This window comes from Mirounga angustirostris, unplaced genomic scaffold (assembly GCF_029215605.1).
Source record: "Mirounga angustirostris isolate CCGP_5_RB_7025 unplaced genomic scaffold, mMirAng1.0.hap1 SCAF_1, whole genome shotgun sequence".
In the NCBI taxonomy this organism is placed as follows: domain Eukaryota; kingdom Metazoa; phylum Chordata; class Mammalia; order Carnivora; family Phocidae; genus Mirounga; species Mirounga angustirostris.
Genome location: NW_026991709.1, coordinates 214,012,992 through 214,033,826, shown reverse-complemented (window position 1 = coordinate 214,033,826; position 20,835 = coordinate 214,012,992). Strand labels below are relative to the sequence as shown.

The following is a 20,835-nucleotide window of genomic DNA, read 5'->3' as shown; positions in this document are numbered from 1 at the left end:
GAGGGTGCTGGGTGGGCTCTGTTCTTGGTTCGGGTGCCAACCTTTGTGGAAATTCATCCAGCCATTTGCCCATACTCTGCACTTACACGTATGTATTTATGCTTTAATGAAGTGTAAGAAGCACAGTAACGAGAGAGGGAAGAATGGACCCCCCCCCCCCAAGTCTGCATGAGCTTCCAATAGCCACGAGCGGAGCAGAATCTGTGATTCTCACCCCGGAGGGGATTCGCATTCTCCGACCCCAGGATGGTGGCCCAGCGTCCTGGCTACAGCTTAGAATTCTGAAAGGACAGCCAGCTCTAAGAGCACAGCCCTGATCCCTAGGACCATGGCCATTTCTAGGCTCAAACCCCGAGTGGTTTCAGGATTAGATGTAGCCTCATTCTTTCTAGTCCTGATGCGGCACGACGGCCACCAGGGACGACGTGCCCGGGAGGCCACGGTGCTGCCACGCCACCTGCTGGCCCCAGCGTCTCCCAGGCCAGGGCCACTTTGAAATAGTTGATTTTCAGGATGGAGGGGGCGTGTTGGGAAAGCCGTCACCCAGCCTGGGGCAAAGCCTTGCTGCAGAGATACGGAGCCCTCCAGAGCGGGTGAGCAGATTGTTTCTGCTGGCAGCAGAGCGGTTTAGGACATCTGTTTATCAGACACATTTTTCTAGGGCCTACTGGGTGCTGGGAATGCCGCAGGGTGCGTGCTGCGGGGGGCTGAGCAGCTCCCTGGCCCCAGCCTCTTGATGCCAGGAGCCCCTCTGGCTGTGACAACCCCTGATGTCCCCCAGACTCAGCCCAGGCCCCTGGGGGCATAACTGACCGTGGGGGAGACCCCTTGCTCTTTCCTTCCTCGGTGTCCTGGGACTTCATCTGGGTGGGGCTCGCGGTCCAGGGCCGGGCTACCGTGCACAGAGGGTGTGGGCACAGAGGACAGACCCTGTGATTCCATCTATGGTAGCGTCAGCAGCCTAGCATCTCAAGGCCCAGCCTACTCCTGGAAGCTTTCTCCAAGTCACGACTTATGCTAACTCCGTCTTTAATTGCCGTTTTTTCCTTCCCCCTCAATGCACCTCTGACAGGAATATTCAGGAAGATCCTATTTCTACCTAGTGTGGGATCGAGCAGTAATTACCCACGACACACATCTCGTCAAGTCACACGGAGAAGCCACCAGCTTCGGGGATGAGACGTTGACAGCTACTCTTTTCTTCCCCTCTTCCCACTCCGCCAGCAGCTCCAACGGAAAGTTTCTGGATCTTTCCTGAACACTTAGGCTGGGTGTGGGGCAGAGGCCCTGCAGGGCTGCTCAGCGATGGACACGCAGGGTGGAAGGAGTGAGAGGACCTGGGCAGACCTGTAACGCACACGGAGGGGTTTCTGAACACAGGGCTCGTGGCCCCGTGCCTCCCAGTGCTTCTGAGCGTGGCTCTCCAAACAGGCGCATCAGCACCACACGGGCTGCTCGTGCCAAGTGCAGAACTGACGGGGGCTGCTGAGCGCACTCAGGAGCACGGAGACTGGGCCTGCAGGGGCTGAGCCGCGTCCCTGGCCCCTCACCCCCGGACGTGGTCGCGACGGCCACAGACATCCCCAGAACCGGGACTGCCGGTGAGCCTGCTGAGGAACCCCACACGCCCCGCGAGACACACGTGCCTGCTCCCCCCTCCCCGGGAATCGATTCCCCGTCTGTAGGGGAGCGGGCGGCCCTCACACGCAGGCTGCCTGCGCCACGTCCCTCAGCGCGGCAGGTGGCCCTGCGGGCTACCCCAGGGGGCGTGGAGGTACCCTCACGGCTCTGCCCGAGAGGCCAGGAGTCCAGGCTGGTCCCTGGAGTGAGTGTGGTGGGAAGCGAAGGTGTGGGAGAGACAAACTCCAGGAGCAGCCCAGAGGTTTGCTGTTTCTGGAATCATCCGCGACCCCTGACATGGGAATGGCTTCCAGCTGCGTCGTGTCAGCCGTCGACATGACCGACACCCGGCATACGCCTGAGGCGGGAACCCCAGGCTGGGGGTTTCTGGAAGCTTGGGCAGGAGGGCCGGGGTGGCGAGAGAGGTGGAGGCAGAGCGGAACAGAGGTCGTGATGTCTATTTATTCCCCACACGTTTTCTTGTCACCATGGCTAGCACTCGTTAGGACACATCTTGCCAGACGTGGGACGGACTGCGGGTGGCTGGCAGTGCCCGTCTTCCTACTAGTTACCTACGACACACACGTACTGGGTCTACCTCGCAGACGGCCCGGACCACCAGGGAACCTCACACGATCCAGATGCCAACGCTGGCGCCCACAGACCCGACCCCCCTCGCCCATCCTGCCTGAGTAGAGGCCATGGGCACATCCACAGTGGCCTCGTGTCCTGGGCAGGCTGGCATGCCTGCTCCCCAGAAGCAGCTCTGGTGGCACCAGGGGCCCCTGCTGGCTCCCCAGCCCTCAACAGGACAGGAGAGCCTGCCAAGGACCCAGACAGGCCGGCCGGGCAGAAGGGCAGTGGGCTGGACTCCCGGCTGGAGACAGGCTGAAAGGTCACGATCTGCCCCTTGGGGTCTGTCGGTCATGAGTACTGGGACAGGAGGATCAGAGATGAGACACGTGTCCATCAAAATGCTCGACTGGAAGAAAAGTCCCAGTACCTGGTCCTGTGCGCCCCAGGTTGGTCCCACCCCTGCTCCCAACCGGGTCGCAAGGTCACGGAAATCGTCCTTTAGGAAAATGTGTCTGAAGAGCTCCTCACACGAAAACCCGCGGTCCGAGGGGCATGGCGGCCACTGGTGCCCAGACCGTGCTGGCAGTGAGCTCACCCGAGCAGGGCGCGGCTGGGGAGGCCGAGGTTGGCCTACAAGTGGCTTCTCACGTCTCCTCTGAAGACAGACCGCGGGCGCTGCAGAAAGGGGCTCTGGGAGCCATGGGTGTCCCCAACATGGCTCGACACAAAACGGGCTGCTTCCTGGAGAGTGGCCTAGGACGACCCCCGCCCCGGAACAGTCTAGAAAACACTTCCGTGACTGGGTTTTCAGGGGGCTGGGAGAGATCAGTGCTGGTCTGCGTTCACAGCTTGCTGGCTCTGTTTCGAGAAGGGTCTGGGGGCCGTGGGAGACTACAAACAGGGAGGGGAGGGTGAAGGGAGTAATAAAAATCCATCTTAACATGCAGGTCCAGTTTCTGTTTCTTTTTCTCTCTTGGGTGGTCCAAGGGGAGAAGACAGCAAAATGCGAGACGGCTTCCAGTCGGTGGGAAGAAGCTGGCGGCACTGGGAGGGCTGGGGGGAGAAGACAGGAGGGTGGCGAGTCAGGTCGCTGGCCAGGCGGCCGCGTTCGTTCACAGGCTGGGGCGGCCCCGGGGGCCACAGCACCACATTAGCGTGGACGTAGAATATCCCCGCAGGCTCTGGGGCCGAGGATACCAAGTGCTGGCAAAAGTGTTTTGCAGAGAAGGTTACGACATATGACAAATGCAAAACTGATGTCAACTAGGTTTTGTTCTTTTTTTTTTTCTTTAGGAGTGCTTTGGGGGGGGGGGGGGGGGAACGTGCCCAAATAATTAACATTTGTTGCTGCAGGTGAAGAGATCAAAGTTGTTTTTCCTGCTGCTCAATATTTTTGGCTTTTATTTATTTTTAAAGATTTTATTTATTTATTTGACAGAGAGATAGAGAGCACAAGTAGGCAGAGAGAGAAGGAGAAGCAGACTCTCCACTGAGCAGGGAGCCTGACGTGGGGCTCGATCCCAGGACCCCGGGATCATGACCTGAGCCGAAGGCAGCCGCTTAACTGACTGAGCCACCCAGGCACCCCTATTTTTGGCTTTTAAAACTCTTAAAACTATTTATTTTTTTAAGTTTATTTTTTTTAGTAATCTTACACCTAACACAGGGCTCGAACTCACAACCCCAAGATCAAGAGTCGCACCCTCCATGGACTGAGTCAGCCAGATGCCCTGTCCTTTGAAATCTTTAACAGAAAATCACGGTCAAAGGAGAAAGGAGAACAATGATGCCCAAGTCTCCTGGGTGGGAAAACCACGGTGCCAGGAAGCACATCTCCCAGGCACAGGATGAGTTTAGGGGCCCTGGGGGGTGGCACGCTGATCCAGCCACGGCCACTGGGGCCCCCCAGGGACCCCCACTCTGTTTGCCAGCAATCCTGCCTCCTTAACAGCTGCTTCCAGCAAACACACACCCAGGGAACCCCGAGCGTGCGGCGCGAGGCGAGGCGGGGCGGGCCTGTCGGCCTCCCTCCCGGGGACCTCGCTGGCCACCGCTGTGGCTGCCCGGAGACTTTCCACACTAGTGTGGCCTGGGAGCCGTGGGGGCTCAGCCCTCGTCTATACAAAACCTGCCAGAGTGACAAGCCCACCCACAGACGGCTGCCCGAAAGGAACAGGGTGTGAGTGGAAACACCTGGGAAGGGGCCTGATGATCCCCGACACGCCCCACCACGGAGGCCCTCCCAACCTCACGGACCCACGGCCCACGGGGACTCACGTGGCTGGTCACTCCTGCTGGTCGTCGTTGCTGGCACTGGGGGTCCGACTCCGGATCTGACTTCGGAGCTGTTCTATCAACTCTGGATTTTGCTGCTGCATCTGCTGGGCGAACTGCTGGCCGCTGCGGGAGAGACAGGCCCAGGCTCAGCCGCGAGGCCCGGGGCATCCTCCTGGCCACTTCCTGGGCGCACCCCCACAGGCAGCACGACTACCCGCTGGAGGATGCAGGGTCCAACGGAGAGCCCAGGGACACAGCACCTCCGTTGCTACGCTCATGGGTGGGCCCCCACCCCACCCTCGAGCCCCACTAGGCAGGTCTACTCACGCCTGGATGAGACTAGCCAGGTCATTCTGTGAGGGGCTGGTGCCGGGAGTCCCCAGGGGGTTGTGGCCACCCGAAATCATCCCGGACATGCTGCAAGGAGAGCCCACAATGTGACAGACAGTCCAACCCGCCCATTCCCGCCAGGCCCTGCCCCTTCACCCACACGAGCCCCCCTGGGGCCCAGGGCCTCCCCAGCCCACCCCTCTCTCTGATGGCGGCTGCTGTGAACTCCACCAGCTCACTTGGGAACAGCCTCTGTTTTTGGCTTAAAGACAGGGGTCTTCAACCAGAGTACATGAGGCCGTGTCTGGAATTGCTGGCCTGCCCCCATGGCGGCCTGGATGCCCCCGAGAGTGACCTGCCCCGACTTCAGCAGTGCTGTGGATGAGAAACTGTGCTTTAAGATTTGAACACAGCCTGGCAGTTCTTCAGTAAATTAAACAGAATCACCATGTGACCCAGCAATTCCGCTCCTGGGCATAGACCCAGACCTGAGCCCACAACACTCAGGGAGGGAACCAGACACAGAAGGCGACGTGGGGTGTTAAGTCCACGTGGGTGACACATCTAGAACAGGCTCATCCGCGGACGGGAAGGGGGCTTGCGGGGGCCAGGGGGGGCTAGAAAGTGCCCCTAATGGGGATGGGGACTCTTTTTGGGGTGATGGAATGTTCTGGAATTAGACAGTGGTGACTGCTATGCAAATGAATGTACTTAATACCACTGCACTGTAAACCCTAAAATGGTTAAAACGGGTAAGTTTATGTTACATGCATCTTATCACAATAAAAAACAAAATTCTAACCACAAGGCCCAAAGGAGGCCGGCTGTCACTTACAGCTGCTGAACTTGGGGATTGTTCATGAGGTTTGATGCCTGCAGAAGAGAATCCGTCATCAGACGCGTGAGCGCCCGCACCCATCTTCTGGCTGCACACCAGGCCTGGCCGACGGCTTTCCCTGCCATCTCATCTCCCACGTTTTACCACTTGGATCCTGTCTGGGTCTTGTCCCTCCTTAGGACCCGTTTCAGGAAGAGGCCGAGCGGGACGGGGAGAGGGCCCCACCCGGCGTGGCTCACGGGGGCCTGGCTAACTTGCGTGAGGCGCCGGAGCTGAGGTGCTCACGGGCCAGCGTCTGCCCCGACCACCCCCCCGATGCCGCCACAGGCGCATGGCGGGGGCTGTGCGCTAACTACAAAACCCAGCCTGCGTGCCGACCCCGGGCGCAGGAGGTCAGAGGTGTGAGCACTGCCAGGCTGAACCCTCCCTGCCCTGTGCCGGCTCTGGTCCCTGGGGGCCCGGCCGGCCGTCCCATCTGCAGACTCAGTGCGGCCTCTGCCGATGCAGGAGGCAAGACGCCCCTTGTTGCCCTGAGGGGATTTCTCTCTTCCTGACGCGTGGAGACCCTGGACCCTGAGGTGCAGTGAGACCACTCGGGGACAAGCGCATGCGGGGACCAGCCCTGCACAGAGCTAGCGCTTCTGGCCTTAAGTCTCAGCATCGGGAGGTGGTGCTTCCGCCTCAGGGGCATCCACCCGAACCTTGGGAAGCAGGTGCGGTTCTGCTGTGGCCAGGGTCTCCGCAGCGGAGGAGGAAACCAAGTGGGGGGAGGGCAGGCCGTTTCCCTGGGTTAGTCGGCTGGGGGAGGCTCGAGGGTCCTTTGTGCTCAACACTGGGTGGGTCTCACTTGGGGCGGTGTTGCCCCGGGACAGGGGGCGGTGTCTCGGACGGCTATGGTTGTCACACGGGGGGGGGGGGGGGGGGGGGCTCCCGGCATCGAGGGGGTGGGGCTGGGGCTGCTTCTCTGTCCCCCACGGCGCCCCGCTCAGGCCCCTAGAGAATGGCCCGGCCCAGAGTCAGCAATGCCCAGGCCGGGCAGCCCTGGCCCACGACAGGTGGCCCTCATGGGGATGGGAGCGCAGGTTACCATGCTCATGAAGCTGGGGTTGTTGAGCAGGCCGGCGATGTCAAAGCTGCCGACGCCTCCTGTCTGTGGGGATGAGAAGAGCCCTGGTGAGTGGTCACAGGACCATGGCGCTGGCCCCCAGAACGGAGACAGAAGATCCCACAGCGGGGCGGCTGGGATCCTAAGAGGCCAACGGCTCAGATGTCCTCACAACCCAGCAGCCAGGCCTTGCGGCCAGACGGTGCTTCATCAAGGGCATGAGCCACGGCACCGACCACTTAGGAAAAGTACCGTGGGATGCTCTGACATCCTGGGCCCCTGCAGAGCCTGGAGGGCCCTCAGGGGTTACAAATTCCCAGAGAACCATCAGCCACCAGTCCACGGCCCACACCCCCAGCCCTCCTCCATCAGGCTCTCACACTCAGGGCCACCACCCCCTGCCCTGACCGCCCCAGACCCAGGTGTCCGACAGCGAAAGCCGGCCCCTGGGCCGCGGACTCTGCTGAGAAGACGCATCTAGCCTGTCCTAGGCCTGCATCCCCTGCCTCACCCGTTCCTTCCTATGGAAACGGCAGTAAGAAAACTGGCCCACATTCCCCTGCTCCCACCCGCTCCCTTCCCCGGGGCCGCTCACAGGACTGGGCGTCTCTCTCAACTTCAGCTCGGCTATCTTGAGGTTCGACTTGTAGGTCTCGTTGTCAGGATCCAGCTCCAAGGCCTTCTTGTAATAGGCCACGGCCTCGGTGTGCTTGTTCAAACTGGAGAGCGCGAGGCTGGGGGAGAGACACCAGCGCGTGGAGGGGGCCTGGGAGGCTGCCCGCCACTCCCAAACTGCTCCAGTGGTCACTGTGGCCTAGCGTCTGGTGGGGACGGTGGGGACGGCCCGCAAGGGCTGGGGGCGCTGAGAGGATGGGTGTATGAAAAGAATTCAAGGGCACAAGTCCACACGATAGGTTTGAAGGCCCAGAGGAGGGGTGCAGAGCAGAGAACAGGGTGGTCGGACGTGGCTGGTCCTGTTCTTGGCACAGAACTTCTAAAACCTGAAACTGCCCAAATCACAGGCATCTCCTGGTTTTCATAATGACCCCCTTTGATCACACCCGAGTTTATGCCTAGGAGGTGACTCAGGATGGGGCTGGTGGCCAGGAAGACCAAATCTGGGATTTGAGGGGGGACCTCGTTACCCCCAAAACTCTGGGAGGGGAGAAGGCTGGAGAGCAGGCTGTAAACTGAACAATGAGATGTGGAGAATGTCCCCATTGGTGAAGGCATCACACCTCACTCTAAGGGGCCAGACAGAGCTCCTACCCGGGGACCCTCCTGGACCCTGCCCTGTGGAGCTCTTTGTCTGCATCCTCTGCGATGAACCGGTACACACAGGTGTATTTCCAACAAACCACTGGGGCACAGGAGAGTGAGCGGTGGGAACCCGATTTACAGCAGCTGGGTCGGAAGGAGGGGAGGCCCAGATTTAGGACATGTGAGTGGGGCCGAGTCCTGACTCTGTCTAGGCAGAGGATCAGGACTAAAGCAAACTGCTGGACACCCGGCAGGTAGTGGGGCTGGGCGTGTGGGAAGCACCCTGAATAGGAAAGGGGGTAACAGCCGGATGTGGGGGGTGGGGCAGTCCAGGAAGGTAGAGACGGCGTGGCCCCTCCCAGTCCCCCTGGGGCACTCACCCCATCCTGCCGTAGGCTTTGCTGTAGGACGGGTCTATGCAGATGGCTCGCTCACAGTCCTGCACGGCCCCAGTGTAGTTCCCGAGTTTGCTGTAGGCCGCGGCCCTGGGGAAACAAAGCAGGGCAGGCAGGGCTGCGGGGCTCACTCGCTGCCGAGGAGGAGCCTTTTGGGGAGGAGCCTGGGCTTCCCCATGTGTCAAGCGGGGTTGGGGGGACAGGCCAAGGGCTTTTGTCTGCAGAGCACCTGTGCTGGGGGCTGGGACAGCCTTCTGGGGAAACTGAGGCTGGAGGCAGAGCAGCTTGCCTCAACGATGCTGCAGACACCTGGCTGTGATGGGACGAGGATCTGAACCCCAAGTCCACGGGCTCAACACCCAGGCTCTGCCCCCCAGGCTCTGCCCCCCTTCTACATCAGGGAATAAAATCGGTTAGACAGGGGCGCCTGGGTGGCTCAGATGGTTGGGCGTCTGCCTTCGGCTCAGGTCATGATCCCGGGGTCCTGGGATTGAGTCCCGCATCGGGGGCTCTCTGCTCCTTGGGAGCCTGCTTCTCCCTCTGCCTCTCTCTCTGTCTCTCATGAATAAATAAATAAAAATCTTTAAAAAAAAAAAAAAATCGGTTAGACAGTAACCGATCCACGAGACCCCTGTCCAAGCTCTCAAGGGTCTCCTCCCATGCGAGATGGGTTTTTGGACAGTTTCAGGTTTTAATATTGCACTTTGCGTTTCTCCCAGGTTTTGAAGTGCAAAAAGGCATCTGATAGGAAACACTGAGCGGCTGGGCTGGTGGAGGGTGTAGGGGATTCTCGGGACTATGTGTGCGACCTTCCTGTCAATCTGTTTGTGTTACTGCCCCAGAGAGCCAAAATAAAGAAACCAAAACGACAAGCAGTTCTAGCCTGGCGTCAGCGTGGATGACGTGCGGCACCCCCTTCCCCAGTATCCACCGCTGGGTCCCGGGGCCACCCTGCGTCCCACGTCCCACTCAGTCCCTCTCGTCAGCACAACGGCCCGTCCTGGGAGGCCGCGGGAGAGCGGAGGCAGCTCTCCCTCTAAAAGGACCAGCTGGATGCGGCCCCTCGCGGCCAGCAGCTGAGCCACTGTGAACGTGGGCGTGGAACATCACCTGTGGTCTGGCTTCTTTCCCTGCCGCAGCATCCGTGCAGAACGCGGCCCCGATTTTAATTCTAATGCCACGCTCAGCTCCTGCGGACACCAAGCTGGCCGCCTGCCGCCGATCTGGGGCTCTGGCTGAACAACCCCCAAGTGACAGTACAAACAATTCCCCCGTGTGCGCCAGCCAGTACCTGTTACAGAAATAGACGGCGTTGGCCGGGTTCAGCTCGATGGCCTTCCCGTAGAAGTGCACAGCAGCTTCAAAGTTCTCTACTTTCATCTGCTCGTTTCCTGAAGAGAGAGGAAGAAGAGCGTACGCCCCGCTGTTCCCGTCAGGCCCGAGGGCTCCGAGGCGTCAGTCAGGCCCGGCTCTCCTCGGGTTTTCTCTGAAGATGTGAGGAGACTTTGGGGGGCAGGTTGCAACACTCAGATGTAGGCTCGGGGGTGGGGTGTACATGAAGGAGGATGTGGTTTGCGTCCGGCATCTTGTGGGTTCTGGCCTGAGCCACACTCTGATGACTGTCACTGCTTCAGTTGGGACACTTGGAGACACAAATCTCTAATACTGTCATTTTTGCTCCTTCTTTCGGAAGTAACCAAGTTTCATGAAATCTACTTCAAATAATCCAGCAGTTTTTAAATATTCATAGGTGTCTATCACCACGATCTAATGCCAGAACATTCCATCTCCCCAAAAAGAAGCACTGACCCTATCAGCAGTTATCCCCCACCCCCTCCCCAACCTCTGACACACACTAACTCATTTCTGTGTCCGTGGACAAGCCTGTTCTGGACATGTCACCCATGTGGACTCACACCCCACATGGCCTTCCGTGTCCGGGTCCCTCCCTGAGCGTCCCCGCCCCCATCAATGGTCACTCCCCACCTTCTCCCCAGCCCCCCGCCCCCACGAGCCCCCTTCCCGTCCGCGGATGAGCCTGTTCTGGACGTGTCACCCACGTGGACTCACACCCCGTGTGGCCTTCCGTGTCCGGGTCCCTCCCTGAGCGTCGTGGGCTCGGGGTCCGTCCCTGGGGCCGCGCATGTGGGCGCCTGGCTCCTGCTCGCAGCCGAGGGACGCTCCAGAATACGGATAGGTCACATTTTGTTTATCCTTTTTGCCACTTTAGGGACATTTGGGCTGTTCTACCTTTTGGCTTCCGTGGACACACGCCTGCATCTCTCCTGGGCCCACACCTGGGAGGGGAGCGGCTGGGCCACGAGCCCACATGTGACCACCTGGGAGCTGTCAGGATGCCTTCCACGGCAACTGCCCCGGCCACGTTCCCACGGGCTGCACGTGGGGCTCCGCTCGCGGCACATCCTCGCACCTGTGTGCTGTGCGCAGCTTCACAGCAAAACCACCCCCCCCCCGCCGCTGCCACATCCCTACGGGCCAGCCCCCCCCGCCCCCCTCCCCGGCAGTCCAGGCGGGTGAGGTGCCTGGTGGGGATGCAGACGGTCTTGCCTCACCTTCAGTTTTGAGGCGCTCTGCCTCAGCCGAGTCCTCCTCTGAAGGTGGAGTTTGCTCGGGGCCTCTCAGGTCCTGCAGCACTTCCTGGCCCCAAGGCAAAGACGAGCTGTTTAAGGGGCAGCGGGCAACCCTACCGCTTTCCTCCTGCTCCAGGGCCGCTCCAGAGGGCAGCTGAGCTCCAACGGGGAGGACCTCAGGCCAGGGTGGCCGGGGCCGAGCCCCCCACTTCCCTGTCTGCAAACCGGGAACCACGCTCCACGGCGCGCAGCCCGGGAGGGAGCGCAGGCCCCACACAGGTGCTCCGCAGCCCTCGGCCACTCGTGCTGTGCCTTCTGTTCTGGGAAGCCCAGAGACTCACCTTGCCCGCAGCAGCTCCTTCAAATATCTCCGGGAGAGTCTGAGGGAGAGCGAGGTCGCGGTCTTCAACAGTCACCCCAAAAGCAGTCTCCAGGCACTGGATCGCAACTGGGGGGGAGACAAAGGCATTTTCTTCTGAACGCAGCCCAGACTTCAGGACTTTGGGGCTCAGAGGGAGTCCCTCCCCTGAGAAGCCCGGGTCAACGGCCTGGCACCTGCTGCCGAAACGCCACCTCCCACCGTGTCACTGCGAACTGAAGCAGCTGGATGCCAAGGCGCTGGTGGCGGGGTCCGCCTGGGCTCCTCGCCCACCCAGCCCCGTGCAGGTTCCAGCGGCCGTGGCTGCCCCTCCCTCTTTGAAGAGAGAGCCTTTCCCCTCTCCTCAGTGGAGTTGCACACGTGCAGTGGTGGAAAAGGTTCCGGAACTGCCCCTCGACGAAAGATGGGGAGATGACCAGAACACCTGCAGGATGCTGGGCCCGAGGTGACGGGGGCTGGCTACATGTGGCAGGAAGGAGGGAGGGCAGTGGGCCCACAGGTACCTTCCAAGCTCTCCTGGGCGTCGGATGAGAGCCCCCCATGCCGGAGCTGGTCGTGCAGGAACCGGATGATGGCGTAGGCCAGGCGCTTCTTGTTATCCATCTTGAGACAGGAAGAGACAACGCCCTGGGGTTTTCCCGATCTGCGGACCCAAGCCAAGGGCGTGAGAAGCACAGATGGGGGGCATGGGTGCTGCTCAGACAGCACCCCCGGACTGCTGGGCCTGGCTCACCAGGCCTGCGCCAGCCCCAGCCCCAAGGAAGCCACTTTAAGCACAAGTGAGGGCGATTATGACCCCATTTCACAGATAGACACTGAGGCTCCCTCGGGCAGGTGGAGTGTTCCCAGCCATCCTGCCTCCTTACGCTAAAGAAGGCCACGTGGCCTTGGCCATCACCACCCCTTCAGATTCAGTGGCACACAGGGACTCCCAGGGATGCAGAGGGCCAGCCTGCAAGTGCTAGTCCTGCAGGTCTACGAACCCCAAGTTTTAGCTAAGCACAAGCCAGACCCCAGTCCCACCTGCTTCTCCACTCAGACTGAGAAAACAAACTGACGGTTCTCCAGGTCCTGATACCCCCGAGGGACATGAGGGGGTTGGACAAGTATCGTGGGGGGGGGGGGGGGGCAGGAGCGGAGGGGCCCAGAGTAGACCAAAAGGCCCCAGAGGCACCGAGCCCTTTCCAGGCCGTCCGAGGGCCTTCTCTGGGTCCCTCCCAGGCCAGGAGTGATCCGGCCTCAGGGGCTCTGGGCCATGTCTGGGTACGTCTGTGGTGCTCCTGGCATTGGGTGGACCTGCTGCTCAGCCCCCGGCTGAGGGATGCCCACACAATGGAGAACTATCCGGCTCCAGCGTCAGCAGTGCCCAGAGGAGAGCCCTGGTCTGGAACATTCCGGAGGTGAGGGGGGTCTGCCACCTGAGGGTCCATGATGGATCAGGCATGTCACAACACCGTCTCATCCCCCTCCACACCGTGACCTCCACGGCTGCTCCTGCTGACAGAGGCAACAGGTTGGCGTGGGGGTCTGGGAGAAGCAGCTGGCCCAAGGCTGCTCAGGTCCACCTGCACAGCCGGAACCTGCAGCAGGAAGCACCTCGGTCTCCCGAAAACTCCTCCAGTGGGGTGAACAGCCTGTGCCCCATAGAAAACGAGCAGCAGGCCTCCTGACCACATTCTCATGAACCTGTTACCAGCCACGATGGTTAAACGAAGTCGGGAAGAGTCCGTCATGCAGCCCCAGGCTCTCCACCCTGAGATGGGGTCAGTACGGGGCGGGGTCACCGCCACTGGGCAAGGGCAGTCAAGACACTCGGTGCTGGCCGTATGCAGAGCTTGGTCTCTGGTTCACGGGAATCTACGTCCATCGACAGCTGCTTCTTAAAGTGAGGGAACCAGACACAGAAGGCCACACGGGGTGTGATTCCACCGGGATGTGGGACATGTCCGGAACAGGTTCATCCACGGACGGGAAGGGGGCTTGTGGGGGCTGGGGGGCTGGGGTAAAGGTGGGGAATGATAGCTGATGGGTACAGAGTTTCTTTTTGGGGTGATGGAATGTTCTAGACTTAGAGAAAGGTGTCGGTTACACAGCAGTGTGAATATACCAAAATCCACTGAATTCTAAGGCATGTGAATTATACTTCAATCTTAAATAAGGAGAAACTTAAAACACCTGTGTTCCGTAAAGCAGGCGAAGTAATTAAAGCTTTTTGAGAATGGTAAGGAGCTTCCCATTTCTGGATACAAAGCCCCTTTATCTAGCAAGTGCCTTTGGCCGGAGAGCCTCCCTAGAACTGGAAGGTCTGGGATCAGGATGGGCCGGTGCCCGGAGGACGAATGGCCAGTCCCAGACCAGCGGACCTTAGGGGCAATAGAGGGGCCCACAGAGATCAACCACCACAACCCACTTGTTTTGGGGGAAGCAAAACTCCAAAAGAAGTCCTGGTCCCCAGCTGAGAGGGTATAGAGAGTAAACCAGTCAGCCTGCTGACCACAAACCTAGGAGAACAGACTAAAATGTCAAACTGTTCCCATTTTAGATATCTGTTTCGGCAGCGGCATTATTTACAGCAGCTGACGGGCAGACACGACACCAGCGTCCGTCCATGGATGAATGAATAAACATGGTGCAGTCCGTCCCCACGCGGGAACACGCTCCAGCCTTAGAAAGGAAGGGACCCTGACACCTGCCACGACGTGCAGGGACGCTGAGGACAGTGGGCTCAGTGAGAGGAGCCAGACCCAGAAGGACACATCCCGCAGGACCCCACTCCCAGGAGGTCCCCAGAGGAGTCCCGTCCACACAGAGAGGAGAGGGTGGGAGCTGGGGCTGAGGCAGGGGGTGGGGAGTCTGTGCTTCATGGGGACAGAGTCTCTGTGTGGGGAGATGGAACGTTCTGGAGACGGAGGGTGGGGTGGGGAGTCCGTGCTTCGTGGGGACAGAGTCTCCATGTGGGGGGGAGATGGAACGTTCTGGAGACGGAGGGTGGGGTGGGGAGTCCGTGCTTCGTGGGGACAGAGTCTCCGTGTGGGGAGATGGAACGTTCTGGAGACAGAGGGTGGGGGTGGGGAGTCCGTGCTTCACGGGGACAGAGTCTCCGTGTGGGGAGATGGAACGTTCTGGAGACGGAGGGTGGGGGTGGGGAGTCCGTGCTTCGTGGGGACAGAGTCTCCGTGTGGGGAGATGGAACGTTCTGGAGACGGAGGGTGGGGGTGGGGAGTCCGTGCTTCATGGGGACAGAGTCTCCGTGTGGGGAGATGGAACGTTCTGGAGGGTGGGGGTGGTCGCAGGACAGGGTGAGTGTGCTTCATGCCGCTGAGCTGTGCACTTAGAGATGGTTATGACAGTAAATTTTGTTATGTATATCTTATTAGAAATTATAATTAGGCGCCTGGGTGGCTCAGTTGGTTAATCATCTGCCTTCGGCTCAGGTCATGATCCTGGAGTCCCAGGATCGAGTCCCACATTGCATTGGGCTCCCTGCTCAGTGGGGAGTCTGCTTCTCCCTCTGACCCTGCCCCCTCTCGTGCTCTCTCTCTCTCTCTCAAATAAATAAAATCTTAAAAAAAAGAAATTAGAATTAGAATTTCTAATTAGAATTAGGAAAAGTTTTGTTTTCTTTTGTTTTCGAAGTCTGAGGTCCTCCCCTTCAGATGTGCAGTCCCAGGACCCTTTGTATGTTGTGTTCTAAATTAGGCCTTGAGGGTCACGTCTGGGCAGCTGCCTGTGGACAATGAATCTTGCCTTCTTAAGTCATGGAAGTGCCTACACCCCACCTACGGGTTCCAGGCACCACTTCTGAGCCTGGTTCCCTTCCCCTCCCCCGCCATGGGTCACTCACACTGGGCTTTGTGTATGCATATGTGTGTACGGGAGGACAGGGCTTGGTCTTCTCTCCCAGGGAATGAATGCAGGTCTTGATGGTGATGTGTGCTCACTTAAGAGTGGACTGAGAAAGGAAGTCTGGTCTTTAGCAGACGTTTCCTGCCCTCCTGGTCTGAGTGGTGAAGATGGGGGGAGGGGAGTGTATGAAACTACTGAGGTTCATGGAGGCAAGGGTTCAAAAAACTAAAGACCAGGTCACGCTCCTTTCTGGCAAACTTCCAGTCCTTCCCATGCCCCCAGATCTTGGAGCCTCAGCGCATTTGCACATGAGGATCCCCTGCCCCCAAAGGACTTGAGGCACTCTGGCCTGATTTCCCCAGCATAAGCTCTCACTGCCTGCTTCCTGGGCTTCTCCTGATCTGTTGCTTGGTCTTCTCTCAAATGCCAGCCCCTCCAATGCAGTTCACTGTCAATAAATCAGAGTCCCCTGGAGCCTGCCCTGGGCCTGGCATAGTGATGAGAGGCCAGATTTGCCTGGGTGGACAAGAGCCTGGAGTCATGTCTTAGGGCCAGCCATCTTTGCCTGAGGCCGGTTCCACGTCACCTTCCCCACCCTAAGCTAAAGAATGCTCTTTGTCCCATCCCAGAGAGTCGCAGCCAATACCCTCATTTTTCTCTTCTATAAAATGGGGTAACAGCGGTGTCCTTACCAGCTGTTACAAGAATTCGTGACTTAACGTAGAGTTTCTCTACCTTGGTGCCACCAACATCAGCGGCTGGATCATTCTTTGCTGGTGGCGGGGGCGGGACCTACCCTGTGCGTGCAGAGTGGTAACCGCATCCCTGGTCTCTGTCCAGTGTGCCCTGAAGCAAGGGGCAGAATCTTCCCCCCGGGTGAGACCCCTGAGTCAGGGGGTTTCACTGACCCCCAGGAGACTGTGCTCTGTAACCATCTGACTCCTGAGGTCCTGGGATGCTGCACGTTGAAATATACACACTGTGTCAGAGGGAGAGAGGGGGTGACTCACAGACGTTGGGGTCGCCCTGGTTTGTACCCTCTGACCCCGGGGGATTTACTCTGGTGTCCAGCGTGAGCAGGGACCAGACTCAATATTTTTCCAAATAATCACTGCAGGGTCTCTCCCACTTGGCCCTAACATTGGAGGCAGGTCACTCTCTGTGGGGGCGTCCTGAGCACTATAGGGGTTCAGCAGCATCCCTGGCCACACCCCTTCAATGCCCCTCCCCACAGTGGTAACAGCCACAGATGTCCCCAGACATGGCCAAACCACCCAGCTGAAAACCACTGAAACTCCAAGTGAGAAAAGTAAAGGCTCTAAATCAGTACAAGTCAGATTTTTCTGGCCCAAGAACTTTGATGCAAACTTTCTGGAAACTTTCTGTTTGCACATTTTGGGCTTCAGCCCTGCAGCAGAGGGAGCCTGGGTCCACAGCCGAGGACTATGTCCCCAAGGTGTGAGAAGGAGCCAGCAAGGCATTTGACACAGGTGGTCCACAGAAACTCTTGCTTCTTTGCGAGACAGTTTGTGAATCTTACTTCCACGTATGGCTTTTGAGATGAACCACCTTCTGCTCTCCACAAAGCTGGGCCCAACAAAACACGAAGACAGCACTTTTCCTCGACTCCTACCAGGCACCCGGACCCTTCTGAACAATCACGACTTGTAGGGTTTTGGCTGCTGGACAAAATTCTCAGAGAAGGCCTACTCTCTGAACAGTGAGTGCTTTATGAGCTCTCAGAAAGCACCACCGAGGTGCCAGCCGCACAGGGTGCTCGGCAAGCCTAGTGAGGGTGGAGTAGGGGGTCCTGGGGCCAGCTCCTCCGGTGGTCTTCACAATCCCTCCCGGCTCTCAGTCCACCTTTTCGTTTCCACATTTAAAAACAAAAACAGCCTCTGCTTCTTTTATTTCCCTGCCCAGAACTGGTCAAAGGGAAAAAATGGCATGCCTCACTAAAATGAGCGACCTCTCACCCACCTCGGACGGTGGAGCGCCCGCTGCTGAGGGCTGCCTGCCTCCATCCTGAGCCCGGACCTCTGCTCACAAACAGCGGTGTGCAAAGCCTGGGCTCTAGTCCTCTCTCTCATCCTAGCCCGCCCCTGGTGTCTGAGCAAGGACTGTCCCGAGGCTTGAGCCCACGACCCCCATCAAAGCCTGTTTCTTCTAAAATGCCGCCAGAATGCTCTGCATGCTTAAAAACCATCAAAAGCTCCCTGAAACTTCATGAGTGTGCATGTGATGCCTTTCACCAAACTCTCAGTGGCTCCGCTCAAACACAACTGCTCACCTTTCCTCCAACCCACCTGGAAACCCTTAATTCCCTTCAACACTGAGCTGCAAAGATATCTCAGACGGAGCTAGATGCCCGTTATTTTTTGGCAAAGTCCAAGTACCAGCCTTATCAGCAGCCCAGAAGGCTTTAAAACTGTCATCTGTCTCCCGCCCTCACCCAGACTGTGAGCACTGGACAGACATCTTCCCTTTCAACTGCAGCACTCAGCAGTGTCTGACCCATATGGTCTTGGGAAAACATTAGATCCCTGTCAAATTGAGAGCCACCCGACCAAGTTCTCTGGGAAGATCAGAAGAGACAACAAACTTTGGGTCTTGCCCACCTACCAACAGTTCCCTTTATTCCTTCAACCCCCTTGCTGAGCATTTCCCAAAAGGACTAGCACTGGGTCTTGGTGTAAAAAAAAAAAAAAATTGGGGCGCCTGGGTGGCTCAGTCGTTGAGCATCTGCCCTCGGCTCAGGTCATGATCCCGGGGTCCTGGGATCGAGCCCTGCACTGGGCTCCCTGTTCTGTGGGAAGCCTGCTTCTCCCTCTCCCACTCCCCCTGCTTGTGTTCCCTCTCTGGCTGTCTCTCTGTCAGATAAATAAAATCTTTAAAAGAAAATGTAAGCTCAAAGTTAAGACTATAGCTCACAAACTGGGGCAGAGCTTAACCCCGTTTACAGTTGCTCACCCTTCCTGAAAGACTGAATTATAAACCTCAGGTGAAATCCTTGGTGTGCTGAGCACTTTCCAGGCCCCGAGCTCAGTGCAGTGCATGCAATCACTTATGGAGGGGGTCAGTGATCATTTTCTGAAAAGGGCCACAGGGCTTTTGTGGAAACCACTCAACTTTGGTTTTGTGCAAAAGCAGTCACAGGTTTTGTGATGAACTGCGCCCACAAAACTTCATTTACAGGAACAGGCTGCAGCTGGATTTGGCCCCCTGCTCACAGTCAGCCGAGCCCCTGGGTTGTTTATGACAAACCCCATTGTGCAGAAGGAAAAACTGAGGTTCAGAAAGATGGGGGTGCTACCCGAGGTCACCCAGCTTAGAAGACACAAACCAGGAATTTTGAGCCCAGCAGTCGGGACTCCAGAGCCTCCTAAACTCCCAAGTGCCCTTTCCTCTCCCCACAAAACCTGCACGTTTTCTTGAGTCCATACCCCACCCCCTTGTGTGCAGCTCATGCCGGTGAAGAAGCACTGGTCTAGAGGAAGGTTTAACTTCCCCACTGTGGACACTGCAGACGGTTCTCTGCGGGGAAGTCCTGGGCACTGCCCGGTTAGGCAGCATCCCTGGCCCCCACCCACTTGCTGCCAGGAGTACACCCAGTCGTGGCCACAACGAATGACCCCCAGACATTACCCTGTGTCCCCCAGGGCGATAAAAACCACTGGTCTGGGGAGAAGAAAAGCAGACAGACCAATCAGAGATAGAAAACCAAAGGAAATCCTACGGGATGCAGCCTGCACGTTTTCTGACACCTAATAAACCGGCCATTCTCTAGTAAACTCTTAACAAGCACAAGGAACCTGAGCAGAGAATGTTCTGCTTATTTAACTTCACAGAGAACCTAGGAAGCACGTTCTTCTAGGGTCCCTGTTTTAGAAGGAAAGCGCTGCTCAGAGAGGGACGCGATCTGCCCCAGCTCACACAGCCAGTGAGAGGAGGTGGAGCTGGTCCTCAGCCCCAGCTCCTCCCCACCTCTAGCACAACCGACAGAAGACCCGAGCTGTGAAAGACCTAACAGCCGCTATTAAGCTCTCACTTTGCGGGGTGCCCTGCCGCTTTAATCTTCCCAAGACCCCCACCTCCCACCCCACTCAATCTGGCAAGGACCGTGACGACGCCCGTTTTACAGCGGGGGAAACTGAGGCTCCGGGAAGCCAAGAGGCTGGCCAGGTGGAGAGTGGCGGCTCTGGGACAGGACCCCGACCTGCGCCCCACGAACGGGGTCCCCATTCAAAGGGACTGTGTTTCTGGGCAGCAGAAGACACCCTCACTGCTTGCGGGGCGTTTTCCCCTCCCGCTGTCCACCCACGGGCCTGCGAAGCAGCATTTCCCGGGCCTGGGGTCCGGGGGAGGTTGAGCAGCGCCGGCGAGGGCCTGCCCGACGCCACCCTTCCTCAGTTTCCCCTTCGCGCCGCCCACTCACAGCAGCCAGCTTGATCGCGGCGACCCCAGCCCCAAACCAACCTCTCCCCCCGGGCCCCGGAACCGCGAGAGCTCCGAGCCGCGGACCCCAAGCCCAACCGGCACAACGCCGGGCAGCCCCCTCCACGACTCACCTCTCAGGCGGCCGAACGCCGACCCACCGACGGCTGCGCCTGCGCAGCGCGGCGCTGCCCGGCCCCGCCTCCGGCCGCGACGCCTGCGCGGAAGGGGCCGGCTCCCGTTGGGTTTTATTCTGCGCAGGCGCGTTAATTACCGAGGCGGGCGTGGGGAGAAGTGACGTAACTTAGAGGCGGGGGGAGAGCCGGTCGTTAGGGCAACTGACCTCTGCGACCGAACGGAGGCCGGAAATCAGGAGCGATTTCCCCTCTCGAGCGGGAGTGGAGCGGTGCATGGTGGGACGGCGGCGGACTCCGGCGCCTTCCGCAGAGCCGGTCACGTGGCACCGGGCCGGCCACGTGGTGTTGCTGTGTCCGGGTATCTGGCGCCCGGGGCCGCACAGGCGCTCTGTGGATGGGAGCGACTGTTACCCGCGATCCTTTACACTTACCCACCCATCCACCCACAAACGCTTTCTTCCATTCAGTCAACGCACAAGACGTAAAGGACCGCAAACACGTATGTTTAGAGCAGGTGCTCAATAGCGAACAAGGATTTACTGCAAACCAGCTGTAAAAACCAGGAAAGTGTTCGCTCCCTTTACCTTGTACCGGGGTCGACGAACTACAAACTAGTACACTGGGACGTAGGCGAACCCTTTTCACCCGATGGCAAGCTCTATAAAGAAAAAATGGCGTGGCGGGACTATGAGTGGGGAGGCAGGTGGGCCGGGATGGCTAGGGAAGCTCCACCTTGTCGAGGTGGATTTGGAGGATAAGGGGGAAAACTCCAGGTACGGAAAACGGCGAAAATGAAGATTAAGTAGGATAAAGCTTGGTGGGCTTAATCGAGGGTGAGTGACGAGGAAGTTCCCTAGGATGACTCACAACTGATCACCGTTAGTGTTGAAGTTGCAAGAAGCGTTCCCCTAATTCACTTTCATCCTATTGAAACGCATGCATGTTTAGAGCCCGGTGTTCTTTAATTTCTTTTGCAGAAATAAGGGGAGTGGGTTTTTTGGCCATTCTGGCTCTAGTAAAATTTCCTGGGCCCCTTACTTCAAGATT

At 58.5% G+C, this 20,835-nt stretch overlaps 1 protein-coding gene across 2 annotated transcripts; it reads right to left on the bottom strand.

The window, feature by feature from the left end:
• Nucleotides 1–2,068: 2,068 nt before the first annotated feature.
• SGTA (small glutamine rich tetratricopeptide repeat co-chaperone alpha) lies at nucleotides 2,069–19,945 on the bottom strand. Of its 2 annotated transcripts, none has more exons than XM_064574839.1 (12): nucleotides 19,786–19,945; nucleotides 11,875–12,014; nucleotides 11,334–11,440; nucleotides 10,975–11,059; nucleotides 9,693–9,792; nucleotides 8,387–8,491; nucleotides 7,342–7,480; nucleotides 6,729–6,791; nucleotides 5,639–5,676; nucleotides 4,801–4,890; nucleotides 4,474–4,596; nucleotides 2,069–3,249 (listed from the first exon to the last, which is right to left on the bottom strand). In XM_064574839.1, the coding sequence occupies exons 2-11, from the start codon at nucleotides 11,972–11,974 to the stop codon at nucleotides 4,482–4,484; spliced, it is 942 nt and encodes a 313-aa protein (XP_064430909.1). In that variant the 5' UTR covers nucleotides 11,975–12,014; nucleotides 19,786–19,945; the 3' UTR covers nucleotides 2,069–3,249; nucleotides 4,474–4,481. The 2 variants fall into 2 exon arrangements, with proteins under 2 accessions (XP_064430909.1, XP_064430907.1); XM_064574837.1 differs by lacking the exon at nucleotides 19,786–19,945 and adding an exon at nucleotides 12,790–12,868.
• Between the last annotated feature and the right edge of the window lie 890 nt (nucleotides 19,946–20,835).

Coding starts and splice junctions, on each gene's coding strand:
- SGTA (XM_064574837.1), bottom strand. CDS start 12,833: ATGAGACGGTGTTGTGACATGCCTGATCCATCATGGACCCTCAG. Junction 11,441..11,874: donor CGCCCAGGAGAGCTTGGAAG/GTACCTGTGGGC, acceptor TCTCCCCCCCAG/TTGCGATCCAGTGCCTGGAG. Junction 7,481..8,386: donor AAAGCCTACGGCAGGATGGG/GTGAGTGCCCCA, acceptor TCTCTCCCCCAG/CCTCGCGCTCTCCAGTTTGA.